The sequence below is a fragment of the Lissotriton vulgaris genome, chromosome 8 (assembly GCF_964263255.1).
Source record: "Lissotriton vulgaris chromosome 8, aLisVul1.2, whole genome shotgun sequence".
NCBI classification, from domain to species: domain Eukaryota; kingdom Metazoa; phylum Chordata; class Amphibia; order Caudata; family Salamandridae; genus Lissotriton; species Lissotriton vulgaris.
The window spans coordinates 858,396,783-858,417,369 of NC_141696.1; the positions used below are offsets into that span (position 1 = coordinate 858,396,783).

The window sequence follows — 20,587 nt, forward strand, 5'->3', positions numbered from 1 at the left end:
GTGAGGATGTGCAAAAACTAACCTAAATACAGGCCAAGGAAAATAAATTCCTATGCTAGACCCTTAGTTTGCATCAATCAGTTCCAACTTTTGTGGTATAATATGCGTAACTGGAACACAGACTGAAATATGGCCCTCTTGCGCTGTGGTTGATATGATATAACTGCTTGGTGGAGGTGGAGTAAAGAATATTGATTCTACAAGATTTCCTTGGTATGAACACTCCAGCCTACATTCATTGGATGCATTACATGCGGTCTACACTACAGGAAATTGACTCGGTAAAATATACACCGAATCTGAGAGAATGCCCCAATCTTTTAAAAGAAAAGATGCTTATCCATTCCACACTGCTGCTTTTCAGGGACAGGAAGCATCTGAACTGAGTCAGCTGTGAAAGCCCAAGCCTTGGTTAACACATCCTTGGGGAAGTAGCAGTGTTTTCCCATAGTCTCTATCCTCCCATATCGTCATTTACCTTCATCGAATATATACACCTCCCTAAGAAAGGGAACTGTAGGGGTAATGCTGAAATGATTAGTGCCAAAAACTACACCTGTAACTATCAAACTTTTTTGCTGAAGAGTGGGCGTTGCATTTTCACTTTATGGATTTCCCAACAGTTTGTAATTTTTCTTTATCAGTACACAAGGAGACTCTGGATCAAGAATCTTCCATATTAAAGATTGTGTCTGTTTCCACTGTATGTAATCACATTAGTTCCACCATATTTACCACATGACTGGTATTAATCTTACATGAAAGCAATTAATTATACAATGCTGAATCCTTACCTTCATGCCAAAAGTGAAAATTGTGATAATAATTTTGAAAATGAGGGCCAGGGCCAGCTGCCACATCGCAGTGTAAACCCCATACCCGGCCGGCCTGTCAGGGATGTCGTCTACAGGTCTAGTCATGTTGGGATCATTGATGTAGTCACATAGTTGAGATGACTCCAAGGCACTGCAGTCATTGAAGAGCTCAGATATGAGCTCGCTGGTGCTCCTGCGGGTATATGGATTTGGGTAGGCAATTATGGCTGTGATAGCAGTGACAGCAATGACTTCCAAGATAGGATACTTGCCAAGTCGGGTGTTTTTACGCCTCCAACACCAGGCAATGTTGCATCGAATGAAAAGAGTTCCCCAAAGTCCTCCAAAAACACCAAGAAGGATGAAGGGGACCAATTCTGCCATGTACCACGGTGTGTGGTACTCGACATAAAAAAGAACGAGGCGGCTGTTTCCAAAAGGATTTATAGACCTCAAAGTGAAAGCAGCTACCAAGGCAGCAAAAAACGATCTCCACAGAGTCTTCAAAGGAAAGTAGTAACTGACCTAAACAAAAACACACAGAAAGACAAAATGCGTCATGACCATAGATTCTGTTGTGAAATACATCACCAGATGCATGGGCAGTGCACTAGGGTGACAATGACAAGGATGACCATGTGCAGGCAAGCTGCTATGACTGACTAAGGGAGCACTAGTCAACATTATCAGTGGACTGATTTGAATACACAATTCAGACTAACATAACAAAAACATACATTTCCCTATCCAACTACACAATACAGTATCATACACATGCAGATCATCCTTGGGGATATTATCAAAGCTTTGCAGAGTCAAGTTGCAGGTTCCTCAACCATAGAAGTGTACAACATACCATAGCTACTTGATTAGATGGCTAATGGCTGGTGGAAGTATATAAAGAGAAAGATGTTTCCAGTTTATTGAGCTATACCAAGATTTGTAAACGCTGTAATTTGCCAACTTTGATAGCAGTTAATAACAGATACTTCTTCAGCTCCCTATGTCTACCGCTACTTTATTATTATGAGTTGAGATGGACATACTTGGTATCTTCAGGTTTGCTGTACGTCATCCCTCACTGTAACGGATCAGGATCTAATTAATTTAACATTCATAAGAAATTGTTGTCCATTGTTGGTTCCTGGATCTTACCTTAGGTTGCACATATCAGGAAAGTTTTTCAAATGGTCTTGAATAGCTCTGGATACATTCCAATGCCACGGGGAAAAAGATTTGCAATGGTCAAGCGTAGGGATTGACAATAGCTCAGAGAGAGGAATACTGTCAGCATGTGCACCAGCAGCAGGCAGGCTTTGTATTATGAGTCCCTGCTATTTTTAGATCATGAACAGTACCTTGACATGATGTACCCTCAATTGTTAAGATGTCTTTAAATAAAAAAAATTCTGATGAGTACCTTCTCCAGGCAAGTAAACCACAATTTAAGGCAGACCCATTTTTCTTTGGACTATTTTCCATATGATGAGGCTTGTGTACATTGTCTCTGTTTTTTTCTTCTTCGGCCTGTCTTACAAGCATATTAGAGCTTTATGCTCATCCAACATCTAAAGCGGTAATGGATCCCTACAATTGGTAGTGCCCTAACCCTGTGTACAATGTCTTAAAAACTGCAGATTGTCTACGCAGGTGGAAAATCCCAGGAGGGAGAAGGGACATGTTAGTCTAAAATTCTAACTGTAGTTTTTAGTAATGTATATTCAATTCTATATTGATTATACGAGGGACAATCTTTCTTTCAATAATACCATAAAATCGTAGGTGAAGAACATATCATATATCTAGAAAACCCAGACATCATAAGCCACCTTATTGACTATGTCTATAATTAAATATAGTGAAACTATTGTAAATAATCTTAGGACAAATACAGCAGATGGGTGTAATTGTAAATCAGTGATTTTATAGTTTTAAGTGCATGGAAATTTAACATGCGCTGAGTATTGGATGGAGCTAATCATGTTTTATGTCAAATTTGGTATAATTGTATGAGTTGATCAATTTTTTATAACTCTATAAAAGTATTTCTTATCAGTAAGCTCACTCGTTCTTCAAACTATTTCAATACATTTTCTGCATAGTCGCCACTTCCTAATCAAATTGGATTTTTATTCTGTTCATTCATTGTTACGAATTACAATGTTTGCCTACTCCTACACTCAGCAGAAGTCATAGAAAAGAAACACTGAACAAGTACTATTCATTAGGTTATGCACATTTTTTACCTCTTCCAAACTAAACAGTACACCACCAATTGGAGCCCCAAAGGCAACTGAGACTCCAACAGCTGCTGCAGCTGAAAGCACCTGAAAAACAAAATTGAATTAAGAGAAATAAACTTCTGGGACTGATAAAGTGAGTTTTTTCCCAAAACAAATCACACACAGAGCACAAAGTTGGGCCATTAGTCACCTCTCTCCTCTTTGCTTCGTTCTTGCTGTACTTGGAAAAGAGGCTGCTGAAGAAGTTTCCACAGCAGCATGCGACGTGGACCAGGGGACCTTCCTTCCCAAGGCTCAATCCCGAAGACACGACCAGTACCAGAGTGACCGTCTTGATGAGCAGTGTCCACTTCCCCAGGTAACCTCGGATAATGAAGCCACTTAGGATGGTTTTTATCTAAACAGCAAAGAGGGAACATGGTCATCATGATGATAAGGAGAAAGGAAGCACAATAACAGAAAACCCACTAACATAATCCAATAAGTCCTTAATTGCAGGAGCTCCGGAGGGGTACATGTTATTTATTGCTCCTGATAAAATCCAGTACCTTTGAGCTCGGAATTCATCTGGTGTGATAAACTGCTCTATTCTATTCTGCGAGTCTTATATAGCACATGGCTACCTGAGGCCTCCCAGCGCTGGAGCAGTCAGCATATTAATTAGTTCTTAGACCGGATTAATGACTATAAAGTCACGTTTTCAGGGCCTTACGGAATGAGAGATCATTCAAACTAAATGTCCATATTACAAATAATATACTGTCAAATTGGGCATTCCATGAGGATTTTCATGCTATCCAGGCCAAACTGCTGCTAAATACGGGACCCCTGAAAAAAAGATTAAACCCTAACAGGGAAAGCAACTCATTGGGAAAGTGTATGCACCGGGCTTAGTGCTGCTTTACTATCAAAGATCGTGAAAACTCTAGATACACAACAATATAAAAACATGTAAGAACGCACAATCTAGACAAATATTTTATTCTTCTCTTTTTTTTGTTTTTATGTATACATATATATATATATATATATATATATATATATATATATATATATATATATATATGTTAAAACATATGTTCTTCTTTTCTTTCTTTTCTCCTATTTATACATAGTTAATTTCAAAACATGAATGATATACCTTTCAGCAATTTACATACACTGATCAAAACCACTTTTATGAATTAATTCAAAAACTGTGAATGCGAGAGGCTTGTTTTGTACAACAAACATTTGAATGTGCCATGCTCTACTCTAATTCTTTTCCTCTGTCTCCTCTAAATGTGTCTGTTTTAAAACATCTTGCTTTCTATCCACAATCTGCACCACTTTATCTAACCATAAATTTCTGCCCTTTCCTCTGTTCTAGTGAGTGCAAATGAAGCATGATGAACAGCTTAAAATCCATCTCAGTATACAAAGTGTACCGTTATGCGACCGCTCCTTACCAATGCGTTTCGCAAGAGAAATCTCCCTTCCTCTTGGTTGCACTGGAGCAGTCTAGCTACTTGTCTTAGGCTAAGAAAGACCAGATAGCAAAATGGCACTATTTAACTTTGCCAGTATTACCGTCCACATTGTTAAATATTTTTTGAATTATTTCAATCTCCAGGAATACATGGTTATGTGAGCTAATGTTCCTAAAAATTACTACCACTCATATTAACAAGTTACTTACTTTTGGGAAATCCCTTTCTGGGGGATGCTCTGTCAAACAATAGATTCCGTAACCTTTAGAATATTCCCCAAGTCCCAGACTGGATCCAGAAGATTTCATAGCTGTGTTTCCATGTGCCGCAAGGTGGTGTAGTGCGACTCCACACTGACCTTGTTGCACCCAGGAAATGCCTGAGAAGAGTCGCCTGTAAACACCAACATGAATTTCTTGCTCAAGTCTTTCCACGGAATCAGACGCAGAGCACAAAACAATTAGAGGCCTCAGTGTGTAGATCTTTAATTTGGGAAAAAGAAACCGTTCCAGAGAATGGGGAGGCGGGGAGGCAGAGAGGATCTGCATTTTGCTAGAATATCTACCACAAAGAACATTACGGAAGGCAAATAACTTGTTCTTCTTATGGATACTTGTAACCGCAGATTGCTGACCTTTAGCATATAGATGCAAAAGCAGGAGCTCCAAAGTTGGAGGGTGTGTGGAGTGTGCTCAGACCAAAATATCCTGCAGGACCAAACGGGTAAACAGGTTCATCAATGTGGGTACTGACACCCATGTCGCAGCCTAACAAATGTGATTGACAGGTCCTCTTTATGCTAATGCAGTTGCGGCAGTCTTGACTCTGGTGGAGAGGGGATTTATGTCTTCCGGAGTCTGCTTTTTGACCAATATGTAGCAAGTCCTAATGCAAAGGACCATCCCCATTGAGAAAGTTCATTTCTGCACCGCCTTACCTTTCTTTGCCACAGAGAATGTCACAAAAAAGCTGATTGTCTGCCCGATGGTCTTTAGTGAAATCTCTGCAAAATCCTAAAGGTCTTGTGTGGTCAAACCAATGTAGTTCAGGGTTGAGGAATTGAAAAGAATGTTGTGAGGACGATGGATTTACAACGTGAAAAAGAGTCACACCTTTTGGCAAGAGGGCCACCCTTGTCCTCAGCATCAGTTTGTCTGGAAAAAAAGTTGGATAGGGCGGTTGCACCGAAAGAGCCTGGAGCTCAATCACTTAAAAAGGTGAAGTGACTGTGATGAGGAATATTGTCTTTAGTGTCAGAAGACGATATGAGCAGCTGTGCATTGGCTTGATGGGGGTACATATAAGAGAAGTCAAGACAAAATTAAAATCTTACTGTGGAATCAAAACTGTTTAGAAAGTAAAATGTATTAAACCTTCATTAAACTCCATCACAACAGGTGATTTAAACAAGGACAGTTGGTCAGGTAAATGCAGAAAACCCTAAAGAGCTAATAAATAACTTTTAATAGTGCCCATAGCAAGCCAATGTGGGCCCAAAGACAGAACAAATCACAAACTAACTAACCGCTTGGCTTGCAGAGGATCTGTTCTGCGGACTCTACATAAGATCACAAATTTGGTCCAGCCCCAGGCGTAAACAGACTTTGTGGAAGGTGCCTGGCAGCAAGAATGACAACCACAGCTTTGGTTGGCAGGTCAAACGCGGTCAAACGCCACCACTCAATCTCCAGACATGGTGGTATAAATTGTGAAGGTTCGGGTGAAGTACCCTGCTGAGGAACCAGAATTCGATTTAGGACTAAGTAGAATATGTAGTCACTTTTAGTAATTAGCGTGATGTACCTAGCAGGCTAATGTAGAGACACAAACACCAATACGCACGCCATATGTAATAACATAGGGATTAGTATACACTGTGTTACACGTTTCCGCACCCAATTATACTCTGTACTGTTTGGCTTGACTGGCGCCATTTATGGCCTGGTTCACTCGAGAGATTAACAAAAACCTGACATTGCATTTAGCTCAAGCCGTTCTCCTGGGAAACAGTACCACTGTAGCAACCTGCTGCTTCTGCTTGTTAGGCCTGTCAAGGTTGTAGGTGGGGGTAGGCTGGATAAGCGCATTCCGAGGGGTGCTGCGTGGACTCTCTCTGAGTTAGCAGAAGGGAGTTACCCTCACGACCTTGCTATAATGAGATGAGCTAAACCAAGAGCGCTTTGTCTCTCATATATGGTCTTTCCCCTGCACCAACCTGTACCAACTTGTATTTTTCCTTCTTAGGTAACGGTTTCGAAATGTAACAGTATATATGTGATGGGTTGAAAATGTGCCAGCAGTCTTCTTGGCGGACCTCGTGGGGTTAGGTCGCAAGGAGCTCCTCTGGCAGAGTTTGTTTGTTATAATAAACGATTGGACCTTCTACACTGCCAACTGACTGATTATTGGTAAATGGCATTGGGCTATTTGTAAGTATGGCTCTAGGTGGGTTGTAATTTATTTTTCAGTACTTCACTGCCATGCTGTTGCGACAAAGATTTTCCCAAAGTAGTAGCCTGATCAAAAGGCAGACACACATCCTCAGAAGTTACAAGTACAATACTCTCCTGGCACCATCCGCACCAGTAGGATGGCTTGGGTCCAGTCTGTTCTGATCTTCTCTATACCTCTGGGCAGGAGAGGAAGAGGTATAAAGGAGCCCAGTGTTCCAACCCAGTCGAAATGAATCTTCTAGGGAGGACCTTCGCAGAAAATTAAAGGTGCACAAGTTTGGACACTGCACATTCTCAGCAGTGGCAAAAAGATTTAAACAATATTCTCCTCATTGTCAAAAGACACCCTGAGCCACCATGAGGTGTAACCACGATTTGTGATCAGCCAAGTGTTGCCAGCTGAGCTTGTCTTCCATAGCATTCAATGATCCCACCAAGTGGTTTACAATCAGGGAGATGCCTTCACAGGCACAGAGCTTCCCTGTACAGGGTCCAGGACCCACTCTGCCCTGTTTGTTGCATGTACCACATGGCAGTGGTGAACTATGTGAGAACCTGTATTACCCTACCGTTTATGAACTGCAGGAAAGCCTTTAACACCAGGTGAATCGCCTGCAACTCCAACACATTAATGGAGGCAGATCTCCACCAGAGACCAGAGTCCTCTGATCCCATCTTCCCCAGATGACCTCCCCAGCCTAGCATGGATACATTCATCCCCACAATAAACTCTGGTTGGGGAAGAGAGATATGTGTTTCATTGGTCAGATTGCTGTCAAGCAGCAACCCCTGCCGATCTTGTACAGGATAAAATCCAACAGATTTCCTTGAGACTGGGCCCACTGAGACTTTAGATCCCACAGTAGAGCCTGCATATGCCATCTGCTGAAGTGGACACATTGGATGCATGAGGCCAAAATGTCAAGTAACCGCAGAGCTGCTCTTACTGAGATACAATACTGAGGCTGAAACATCAGGCTCATAGCATGAATGTCCTAGACTTGTTGCAACAGAGAAAAGACCCTGAACTGCACCAAAACAAGACGGATACTAAAAAAGGAAGCTTCTGTGAAGGAGACATATATGACTTTGGCTCAGTGATTGAGAATCTCAATGACGTCTACTCAGTCATCGTCTGGAGGTGGTCTACAGCTGGCTGTCTGAAATAATCAGTAACTGAGGTAGGGGAAAACATGTATCCCAAATATTCGAAGATGGGCGCTGATAAGTGGAACACAGCAAACTGAAAATACTCTTGGACAACCTTGAACTGAAGGGCCAAAGAACACTTTCTGGACCTGTGGCAAAACAGAAGAGGAATGAACTTGCTATCTGAATGAATGAATACCCTCTTCTATAGCGCATGGCTACTCTTGAGCATCCCAGCGCTGTAAGACCAGAGGACATGTAACCAGAGAGGAGATCTGAAGGGCTGGACCTGCTCTCCCTTTTATCCGGGACTAAGAAGAGGACTCCAAGGGTCAGTTAGATGACATTCTGCATGGCTAAAGGGACATTTAGGCTGCAAGCTGCAAGAGGCATTTTCCCTGGAGTGACCAGAGAAACAGTTTCATCTGGAACTGGACTGGGCCTTGCTGGTAGCTTCTGCTGAAGTGTCCTGGCCCCTAAAAAGCTGTCGCTGAGGTCCTGGGAGTCTTACATGTGGGTAAGAGGAACTACCCCGGAAAGTCTGAAAAGTTTGAACCTAAAAACCTTTTTTGACTTTCAACATCTCTGGAGCATCTGTGGGACCTCACGGTAAAGGTGTCTGATTTTTATATAACTTCATTGGATCCGGCATCTGGCTTGCTCTGCTTAAGGATTTTGAGCTCCATAAAAAGACTGAGCCTGAAGGTAGAAATCCTGACGAGGAAAAAACACAAATAGTATCCCCTCAACCAGAGGACTTCTGTGAAATCTGAAATTTTCCCACTCTGAACTTTCCTTGCCAAAACCAACACATTTAACAGGAACTCATCCAGTGGCTATCCAGCTTCAAGAGGACGTCAATGGATACAGAGACAAAATGTGGACAGCGAGCTTTAGGCAACTAGCAAAAAGCAATGATAAAATAAGCAATACATCTGCTAGACAGTCCACTCATGAAAAAAAAGAGCATAGTCATCTTCTTATGGCGGCATACAATATTATATAGAGTGCAACAGAAAAAAGCCATGCTTTTCTGAGAACCTGTTGCTTAGACGATGTCTACATCACTAGAGCTAATTTTGTATTATTCAAAAGTGCCTTATACCTTGCAAAATGTGTGTGTATAATGCTCCATCCTCAGATGTGTGGCAGGAGCCCTAACACACTGCTGCTATAGGGTAAGTTTAGGACCCTGGAAGGTGTTTCGATAAATGGTGGACAGAAAATAAGCACTGTGGGTGGGGCTGTCCGTTCCTATATGGCACCAAATTCTATGTTTTCCTGTTTTTCTGAGAAGTACAAGTAAAAATGTATGCAGTATTTAAGAAATGGCCTTCAGATACTGTGATCAGGGCGAGAAGGCTATTGAGATAAAGTAGGGTGGTAAACCTGCTCCTTAATTCACTAAAATGTACATGGGAAAGGGAACTAGCAAAATGTATTTGAAATTTAATAGAAACACTCCTCACCTCAGGTATTCCAGATCCACAGGCGTAAGGAGCAAACACTTTGACCAGAGAAACCGCCAAGAATGAGAATAAGAGTGCCCAGAGAATGTAGAGGAAATAGTTCAGAATATACGCATCGGCACCCTGAATAAACAAGAAAATAATCATAATTAGAGGCATTGTACTACATTGTGTCAGTACACGTGGACAAACTAAGTATTTATGTTGCTGGGCATTTTACACTGTAATCTCACTCGTCGCCAACAGTAAAACATGATGAACTTCACAATTTTATATGTCTCGCATCTTTCTTTTTTCCCTTTTTGATCATTTTAATACATCACCATGAGAACTTAGTTCTGATGCATTTGCAAAAAGTTTATTTTTAACATGAGCACTTTGAAAGCACATCCAACTTTTTGCCAGAATCAGTAGCAAGCACCTTGGCACAGATTGTATTTGCATTTCATTGATTTTAAGAGAAGGTTCTAACGAGAAAGTTAATAAGGCAAAGGTGCACGCCAGTTGTAGTAATGTCTTTCTTTGCTAAAAAAATAAATTAAAAAACAAGACTATGGAAGGGAGAGCCATTGTGGAAATGTAAGAATAGGACAAATATGAGGAGTAGGAGGAAGCTTAAAACAAGAATTTACAAAACCACTAGCGCTGGCTCTAACAGGGTAATGCATCTAACACATAGAAACACAGGTAAGCAAGGCAGAAGAAACCTTAAAAACGAGGCAAACTGTAGAGTTGAATAAAGATGGAAGAGGATACTGTGGTATCTTTCTCCTGTTATGTGTGGTATATTTATCCTGTTTAATAGAATGTTGCTATGCTACTGTAAGAAATTGGAATGTAGAATGTGGAATGTGTTTGAAAGTGAACTATTTCAGTTAGTACCCTGCTGATGTCGTGGCTGAGACAATTCTATGAACAGCTACACTTTTAATAAAGTTTCCTGTTGAACTTCTTCAAGTGAATGCGGTTATCATCATTTCATTTACGACAACCTGGAACTACTACGCATTGTAATGCTTCTGACACATCAAGACAGCAAACTGCTCATGCTGTAGTTTTAAGGAAATGTCTCAACACCCTTACTCATTTACAGAACGTGTGTTCGTCGGCGAAGTTAAGGTGCTGCCATTTAAACTGCGTCGTGTTAAACCGTTGACACAGGTCTTGAGGACACCCCTGCTCACACTTGCCCCTCACCACCGGGGTTGTCATGTGTGGATGAGATATTATCATGAACTGACTCTACTGCAAGAGTGGATAAGATACTATCCTGAACTGACCCTTCAGCAGAATGTATTTCTTTCACAATGATATAAGTTTCATTTTTGAGATCTAGCATAACGTAAAGGTTTTTTTGGTGGAACCAGCTGATGATACTGTCTCCTTTAAAATGATACATAGATCTTCCCGGCTGTGATGCAACCCATGTATTCCAAGTCTCCTATGAAATATCTACGAAATGTTATGGGTTGACCCCATAGGCCAGGGACCTTATGTCAGGTTTAAAAAGCCTGATACTACCCAACATTTTTTTTGTATTGAAATACATCTGGAATAATGATATTTTAGCCTTAGAATCAAACAGCATGTTATTAGAGCAACCATTCACATTGACACTATCAATGTGCCTTTTACTACCTTGTTACTCTACTTCAAGTACCACTTCTCCACAGTGTACCTCATCTTACTCGTAATCCTCTTCATTATCTAAAACATGTCCTTTACTCTCTTACTCTTGCTTTGGGACCTGCAATTTTTCGCAAAATTTCCTATTTTCTCACATAAGTGATACTTGACTAATAAAGCCAAAACGTTCAAGAAGAACACACATTACATTGCTAGGAATAATAAATATGGTCTAACAGTACAACTAACCTATGTTGTTTCTCTGCACCAAGACTAATTTACAGTGACCACCGGTAACCAACAAGACACTCGACCAATATGTTCCCACAAAACACTGGTGTCGGGGGAAACACCCGAACTGAACAGTACCTAAAAAATAAATACATTTTCCAACATTATAGTTTTCTATAGCCACAAGACTCTCTGATTGTCCAGATAAGATTATGGCCCCTGGTATGCTTTCACCCTCAAAGACATAAGGCCTCATTAGGATGTTGGTGGGACCACCACCAACAGGCCGTCAGTGGCAGTCCCACTGACATCCAAGCCATTGGTACTGTGGAAAAAGGTAGGGCTAGGACCTTTCTCAAGATTTGCCCGGCGCTAACCGCCCTTGTACCATTCAAATTACCAAGCAATGAGGCAGGCGCCGGAGACCAGAAGGCAGGAAAACAGAAGTTTATTCCGACGGAGCAGAACACATCAGATCAGACAACAAGGTATCGTCTCGAGGTGCTCTAACAGCCTCTCGGAGGCCTGGCCTCTTATACACTGGTTTATGGCATGTGACCTTTCTTTATTACAATCAGAACATTGTGGCATAAAGGAAAAGACATCCCCGTAATCCTCGTGTCAATCCCACCCCCATATACCTTCACAATAGAGGTCCTCAACCTGCTGATAAGAGGAGGGGGTCATCACGCAGCTAAGTGTTCCGTCGAGTCTTAGGATGTGTGCGCCTGATCATATCACAGGGGGTGGGGAGGCCTGGATCAATAGAGGGTCCTTTGAAGGAGAGCGACCTCATACAATAAGGGGCAGTAAATGATATCTCCCGGCTTAGGCAATGGCCTCGGACCTGAGTGGACAGCTGGACACGGGGTGAGGGGTCATCAAAGGAGTGGTATTCATGCCGTGTGGACAGACCAGTGCGGAGGGAAGGTTTATCAACAGAGGGGCATTCATGGGAGGAGAGGAGGTGTTGGTCAGGCGCTGGCGTGACTCCCAAGGACAGGGTCATGCAGAAGGGTTATGCTCATGAGGGGGGGGAAGGGGGAGCCAGGGTGCGCGGAGGATGCTTGCTGGGTCAGAGGGGCGCGCTGGCGATCGATCGTGGACAGGGAGACCATGATATCTAAAATGGCTGCCGTGCACGTAGTACATAGGTGACCTAAAATGGCTGCCGTGCACGTAGTACATAGGTGACAAGCTGGCGCAGATGATGTTCAGATCGCAAACTAAAATTCCACAGTCCTCCCTTTTAACATGTCTCGCCAACTTGTCAGTTTGGATTTATCCCCATAAGGCCACGTATTTCTACTTCATAGAGGGGGCTCATGTGCTCATTTCGGAAGTCCAAAGTCTTTGGGCACATACAGTTAGAAACAAGGCCGCACAAAGGTGGCAGACATTGGATACCTAAGCAACACCCACATATTATCACAACAGGTATCAGCACGAAGGAAAACAACCTCCAACCCCAGTTCTTTAAAGTGTCCCAAAACCAGCTTCCAAGCGACCATCCTTCCTGTTCTTGGTGAACCTCTGAGGAAAGTCTGTGGAGGTGTTCAATGGCTTTGTAGACTGAAGGCGAGTTGTCTGGCACGTAGGTGCAGCAGCTGGATCCGATGATGCGGCATGCTCCTCCTCGGTCGGCTAGGACCACGTCTAGGACAAGACAATTTTGAAGGGTCACAAGGCGGGCCGCCTGAAGCTCCGCAGTGTTGTTGGCGAGGATGCCAGCCGTGATGTTGATCGTTGTTTCTACTGCCTGGGTCAGGTGTCGGATAGCACGGCTGTTTGCCATTGGGCCCCACAGAGGAACAAGTCCCTTTGCTGCATCCAGGAACTGTGCTCCGGTGGAGTCGGCTTGTCCAAGGTCGTCTGCACGCCTCTGCCGGTGATGGTTGGCAGGGGCTACATATGTGGGTGGAAGAACGAAGGCAATGTAACAGGCGCCTTTCCAACCTCTCGGGAGCCAGGTGTAAGCTTTGGTGCCGCACACAAAGTACATATTCGGAGAAGCAACAAAGGAAGGGGGGTCAGCTGAGTCCAAAGTTCTGGTGATTCGGCAGGAGCTGTGACCCACCAGTTGCGTTCCCTGGCCTTCTAGGCACACAAAACCGGTGACATTGATAACAGACAGAGCCACAGTCAGGGTGGCGGTAGTTTGTTTTTGCAGATGAGAGAAGGTGGTTCTGGCTGGATTGTGGAGTACCTGTACTTCGACTCGTTCTTTGGCTGGAATGCCTTTGAGGAAGGTGGCGCCTGCGAGCGCAGGACACAGGGCAGCAGGGGTCTTTCCGGTTTTGTTCAGCCAGAACCCAGAGTAGAAGTGTGACACTGTCCGGCTGGAGGTGGCGTTGTCCTTGTGGCTCTCTTGCATGAGGATCAACCAGGCGAGGCAGGAGCCGTGAACTGAGAAAGGAGAAGGGATGAAGGGGATGGAGTGTCCTGTGGCATGCGGGAGCAACCCGCAGATCCAGCAGTTTGTAGCATTTGCAGCAAGGTTGTGTTGGTGCAACAGTTGCACGAAGGAATTGTTCCAGAATTCCCTGCGCCTTTCTCGGAGCTGAGGCGACAGAGAGATTAGGTGATGCTCTTTCAGGGGTGTTGGCTGTGCAGTAGGTAGCAATGCCTTGTGGGCCGGTGTGCTTTCCTCCAGAATCCAGAAGGAGGTCATGAGGAGGAGGCAGAAGAGGAAGACAATGAAGAGTGCGATTGTCTTTGATTTGTGCAAGTTGTCAGTCTTTGGATTTCTATACTGGGTATTTCCTGTTGCTTCCATCATCTTCTTATCTGGCGCTTCCATCATCTTCTTATCTGGCGCTTCCATCACCTTCAAGGGGCTCGGTAGTGGGCAGAACCACAGACTTCGTTTTACTTCTCTCCCGGTAACCCTTAATTGTGCTTAGGTCACCGTTCTGAGATTCAACTTAGTCCGTGGCCTACTTAGCCGAAACTCCCTCCTTTCGACGCAGGAAATACCCTTCTCTGGATGGCACAGTGGGATCAGAGAATTTTGCAAGTTCGAGTGCCTCAGTATCGGGATAACAGTCCAATATCGGTCGGTCTTTGCTCAGGAGCTCTTCTTGGGCGCTGACGTTTTCTGTCGTGGCCAGGTTTGCAGAGACCTTCCGGCAATGATGCGCGTGCAGCCAGTGCTTCTTCCCCTCCACTCGGAGTGCCGTTCGGGTGGTGATCAGCACTTGCCAGGGGCCCGTCCACCGAGGTTCCAGACTCTTGGTTCGCTGGAAATTTCGTATCAACACGAAATCTCCCGGTTGGATGTCATGGCCGGGGCCCCTGGAAGCATCGGGGATGGCCTGCTGCACCTGTTGATGAATGACAGACAACGTTTTAGTTAACTTGCACAAATAATCAGATAGTAGGACGTCTGGGACGTCATGAATGGAGGTCGGTTTGGGAGCAGTCCAGAGATTCATCGGTCGCCCAAACACGACCTCGTAGGGGGTCAAATGGTGCTTGGTGGGAGTGGAGCGCATCGATAACAAAGCCAGTGGGAGGGCATCCGGCCAGTTAAGTCCAGTGGTGGCCACTATTTTTGCCAGTTTCAGCTTCAGTGTGGCATTATGGCGTTCCACTAGACCGGCGGATTGGGGGTGGAAGACCGCATGAAACCGTTGCTTCACCCCCAACCCCTTTAGGATTAGTTGGATAACCTCAGCTATGAAGTGGGGGCCATTGTCGCTCCATAAAATTCGACAAAGGCCATAGCGAGGGAAGAATTCCTTCAGCAGTACTTTGGCAGTAGTCATGGCAGTGTTGTCACGAGTTGGATAGGCTTCTACCCATTTGCTGAAGGCACACACGATGACTAGTACATACTTCAGGCTTTGGCATCTCTCTAGTTGGATGTAGTCCATCTGAAGGACCTCAAAGGGGTGATTGGGGGTCCCAAACCCTCCCCGGGGTACTACAGTTCCTTTCCCGGGGTTGTGTTGCAGACAGATAAGGCACTGCTGAACTAGGCGTCTGGCGGAGTCAGGGATTTTGTCGTTGTGCCAGACTTTGGAAATGAGTTCGATCATGGGTGCAGATCCTATGTGTGCGGGGGAATGTGCCATCGTCAGTATGGGGATCAGATATGAGTCGGGCAGCAACCATTTGTTTGCATCCTTCGTTCGCCAGCAGCCCTCTTCGTCCTTCAAACCCACCCCTGTCCACTTAGTCAGTTCGTGAGGGGTGCTGGCCGACTGGATGTCTCTGATCATTTCCCTTGCGTCAGTCCATCTCTCTGCTTGTGACCTGGTCACATATATGCGTGTTGCCGTCCTATTCTCAGCTGTGGTTCGTGCAGTGATGTCGGCCAATGCATTCCCTTGTCCAACTAAGTCTGTCACCCTTTTGTGTGCTTGACATTTGATTACCGCTAGTCGTTTGGGGAGGAGAACTGCTTCAATCAGAGCGGAAACTAGATCTCCGTGGAGGATTGGGGTGCCGTGGGACGTCAGGAATCCCCTCTCCCTCCACAGGAGCCCAAAATGGTGGACCACTCCGAAGGCATACTGGCTGTCCGTATATACGTTCGCGGTGGTCCCTGCGGCTATGATGCATGCTCGGGTGAGGGCTATCAGCTCTGCTGCCTGGGTAGATCGTTGTGTGATGCAGGCTGTCTCAACTACTGTTCTGGCTGTCGTTACTGCATAGGCAGCTGAAGTGGTGCCATCTGGGAGTTTGATGCATGAGCCGTCTACCCATAGCTCTCCATCGGGGTCAGGAAAAGCAGTGTCTCGGAGGTCAACCCTACTCCTAGTTTGTTCGTCCGTGAGGGTCACACAGTCGTGGATGGGAGGAATGTCGGGGTCATTTTCAGGCAGGGGCAGTAATGTGGCAGGATTCAAAGTCGTGCATCTCTTTAGTGTGATGTGGGGTGCAAGCAGAGTCAACTCGTACCCTGTCAGTCGTGCGCTAGTCAGGTGTTGGGTCTTTGTCTGGTTCAAAAGGGTGTCAACTGCATGGGGTACTAACACAGTGAGGGAGTTTGAAAGTACAATTCCTTCGCTCTGGCGGATAGAGACAGCAGCGGCAGCTACCGCTCGAAGGCAGGCAGGTAAGGCTCTGGCTACAGGATCAAGAGTGGCGGAGAAGTAGGCACAAGGGCGCTGCTTAGGACCAATTGATTGAGTTAGGACAGACAATGCACACCCCTCCCTTTCGTGGGTGAAGAGGGAGAAGGGTTTGGAGTAATCCGGGGTTCCGAGGACGGGTGCTGAGCAGAGTGCATCTCGTAATTCCTTAAAGGAGGCTTGACACTCAGTGGTCCAAGGAAGCGGGGAGGGGACATCTTTGGTCAGCAGGGCAAGTAATGGTTTCACAATGAGGCTGTAATTAGGCAACCACTGTCTGCAAAAAGAGGTTAGGCCAACCAAAGAGCGGACCTGTTTTTGTGTTTTTGGGACGGGGGTGTCTAGAATGGTTTGGATTCGGTCGGGTGTAAGTTTCCTCCCTTCTTTGGACAGAAGATGGCCTAGGTAAGTCACTTGTGGCTGGCAGAACTGTAACTTCTTTTTGGAGACTTTATGGCCATTTTCTGCAAGAAAGTGTAGGAGTTGGACAGTGGCTGTCGCGGCAAGCGGGGTGGTGTCGGCCGCCAAAAGGATATCGTCAACATATTGGATCAACACCACTCCATCTGGTAGCTGGAAGGCATCTAGCTGCCTTTTGAGGGCCTGGCTGTAAATGCTGGGACTTTCAGTGTACCCCTGGGGAGCTCTACAAAATCGGTACGAGCGGGATTTTAAAGTGAAGCCGAAGAGATAACGGCTGTCTGGATGGATGGGGATAGAGAAAAACGCGTTCTTAAGGTCGATAACAGTGAAGGTGGTGGCAGTGGACGGGATGAGGGTCAAAATGGTGGTGATATCAGAGACTACAGGATATTGGGGTACAACCACTTTGTTAATCTCTCGTAAGTCGATGATGAAGCGGTACGCTTTCTCATCTCCTTCACCTTGCTTCTTAACAATAGGTAGGATTGGGCTGTTGCAGACGTTGCTAACCACCTCTTCAACCACTCCTGCATCTACCAGAGACTGAATGATCGCTACCAGTGCCTTCTCACCCTCTGGCGATATCCGATATTGCGGAAGTTTCGGGAGCATAGCGTCCTGTCGTACAGTTATGTGAATAGGATCAATCATCATTCGCCCCACATCAGAGTCATTTTTGGCCCATAGGTACGGAGGCAGGGTGTCAAGCAAGGACATGTCAGCGTCAGTTATGGAGCACATGTGTCGTGGGGGACGGGATCTGGGCAAGTCTGGGTTGTCGTACAGGATGACTCGTATTCCATCTGGGGAACACCTAATGGTAGCTCGAAAATGTTTCAGTAAGTCAATGCCCATAATGGCGTCAGGGGAGTTGGAGGAAAGCAGAAATGTCGCGTCAGTAGTGTTGTTTTCTAGGTCAAAGGTAATAGGTACGGACAGGGGGTTAGTGGAGGGCGTTCCATCGAAACCTATCGACGTTATGTGTGAGCCAGACAAGGGTGCCCTTGGAATCAGTCGTTTTGATAACACACTACGTGTCGCCCCAGTGTCTACCAAGAATGGAGACTCTGTACCCAGGACCTTAGCGGTGACATAAGGACCTTGCTGGTCAACACAGAGCTCGACTGGATCCCTCCCTTGCCCCTGGCAGTCCTATGCAAAATCGGGGGCATTTTCACCTTCGGACAGCTGATATTGGTTTTGTCGGGGACGGTCAAATGTGTTCAGTCTCCCTGATCTGTCATTGTTGGTGTCGTTGGTGTTCCCTCGTCCCTGTACTCTATTCCTCGGACCACCTGCCACATCCCTGGAATCCCTATTTCTATTCATCTCTAGCAGAACCGGACACTGGGATTTCCAATGGCCAAACCCTTTGCAGAAGGCGCATTGGTCATTGCTAATGTCTCTACGTCCAGTGTGGGGTGCTGGGGTGTGATCTTTAGGAGGTAGATCTCTGGGGGTGGTTGATTGGTAGTTCCCCCTTTGGTGTTCCCGTCCTACCGCTATACCCTGTATCTGGGCTATCATTACCCTTTCCTTTAAATCTTTCTTCTTTTTCTCGGACGCCCTATCATTCTCATTCTTTTGGTGCTCGTAATACTGAGCCATCTGAAGGATAGCTGCGGGTTTGGAGGCCCCCCAACTACTCTCACTCGTCTGCAGTTTTTGGGAAACTTCTTGTGTTAGGCCCTTTACATAATTTTGTACAAACAGGTGCTGTCCGGTTGCGGTGGTCATGTCTTGGCCACTGTAGTCGGAGAACACTGTCTCGAATCGGGAGAAGTATTCTGACACATCTTCCTGGGGTTTCTGTCGACAGGCCGTGACTATCGACCAGTCTACCTTTCTTTCCGGGACCAGTGTTTTTAACTTCTGAACTAGTTTGTCTGGGAGTTCCAGTATGTCTTTTACTGGTTTCCTTCCAGGCTCTCTTTGTCCATCTAGTTTACCGAGTTGGTCCCAGGTATGTCCAAACAGGTCCGTGTGGTCAGCCTTCCGGATTTGCTTCCACACGTCAGCTGGCAGACATAACCCAAAGAACAAGTCAATGTCTGCTAAAGTCATTATTGTCGAACCCAAGGCTGTACCTAATTCGGTATAAAATGCCGTCGGGTTCTTTCTTAAATCGGGCAGGGTTTGTTTGAAGGTTAGGATATCTTGTCGGTCCCATGGTTGGTAAACCCAATTGTACACAACCCTCCCTTTTGCATTTTCATTATTAATATCATCGCTTGTTCCCTGGCCCCGTGGCGGGATCCAGTAAGGGGCCGCTTCTCTGATAGGCATCATAGTATTGGCTACTTCTACCGAGGTCGTTTCAGGGACTGTAACCTTGGCTTCTGGTTTCTGTTCCGTGAGGTGGCGGAAGACCTCAAGCATTTGCATGAAGAGCTCCGTCGCCTCACGTTCAGTCCCATCTCCAACATCAATCTTCCTATACAGCGTTGTTAGTTTAGCGGGACCCTTACTTTGATACCTATCTTCATATGCGTTCAGGGTGTAGTAGCTGAATCGCAAGATGAAATGCCGTCTGTGGCTGTCGGCATGTGAAGTATATACGCTCATTGTATAATCTTCGCTCTCCCTTCGTTCTACTAATGTCTTCGCTATTCTGTCAATCCCATCCCGTTCATCTTTGCTCAACCTGTTTAGTCTGGCTGGTGATTGTTTGCTAGCCTCGGGATCGTCTGACGAAGTTGTTAATGTGGCTGGTGCGGAGGCCGTGAGGGCCGGTGCACTAGCGCTAGGATCACTTTCACTCATACTTGGGGCTTGCAGGCTTTGTTGGCTGGGAGCATACGGAGGGGGCATGTAGATGATTGGGGGACCTAGTAGTAACTCATCGTTCGCCCGCTGTTTGGAGGGTAATTCAGGGTAGAGCGCAGAGGGGGTCCTAACAGGACATTGGCCTGTCGACCCCGATTCTTGGGTTTGTGTAGCTTCCTTTCTTTCTTTTATTTCCTCTTCTAGTTGCTTTGCGGCCAGGTGGGCTGCCTTTCGTAATTCTTTCCCTATTTTTGCTTCTTCTCTTTTCTTTCGTTGTTCCATTTCTTTGCGCCACATGCCGATACTGTCGAGCATAGTGGGCGTGGTCTTATTCTTCTGGAGCGCTATTTCTAATGTTCTTATTTTATTTTCATTAAAGGAACCTATCAGTGGCCACTGACTTTCAGGGTTCTTTTTCGTATATTTATGCCATAGTTTAGTGTAAGCTATAGCGACTAGTCCATACTTAGTGAGCATGTCCTTATTAGGGGTGCCCTCCAGTGGAGCTGGATGGTTCATCTCTAATAAGCGGTCCGGGCTAAACAGGCTACCAACCAGTGGGGAGAAGATAGGCATGACGGATTACAACGGGGACAAAAGTCTGCACTACCTATCTTATCACGGCGGGCAAAGACTAGACAGAATATTTCTATTCTCCGTTGTTTGCCGGCGGTGAATACCTCAAACGAACCAATACCGAATAATCGGTCAATCAAAACAATTCAGTGGGGAGAATAAGTGGGCACGAAAAGTTATCGTTACCTACTCTTTCTCTCCCTGCAAAGAGAGACCTTGTTCTTCCCTGTTTGCAGAAAAAGAATCTCCAGACAATAATCCACGAACGACAGTTCGGGAAACAGTGGGG

At 45.3% G+C, this 20,587-nt stretch overlaps 1 protein-coding gene across 1 annotated transcript in view; it reads right to left on the reverse strand.

Annotated features, from left to right (window-relative positions):
- The window catches only part of CLCN4 (Cl-/H+ antiporter 4), a 301,238-nt gene that overhangs the window by 52,005 nt on the left and 228,646 nt on the right, over window positions 1–20,587 (reverse strand). The window contains exons 6-9 of the mRNA XM_086934785.1: window positions 9,599–9,721; window positions 3,249–3,455; window positions 3,062–3,142; window positions 795–1,340 (exon numbers count right to left, since the gene is read on the reverse strand). Of these exons, the coding sequence (XP_086790911.1) occupies window positions 795–1,340; window positions 3,062–3,142; window positions 3,249–3,455; window positions 9,599–9,721 (957 nt within the window). The remainder of the gene's footprint in view (window positions 1–794; window positions 1,341–3,061; window positions 3,143–3,248; window positions 3,456–9,598; window positions 9,722–20,587) is intronic.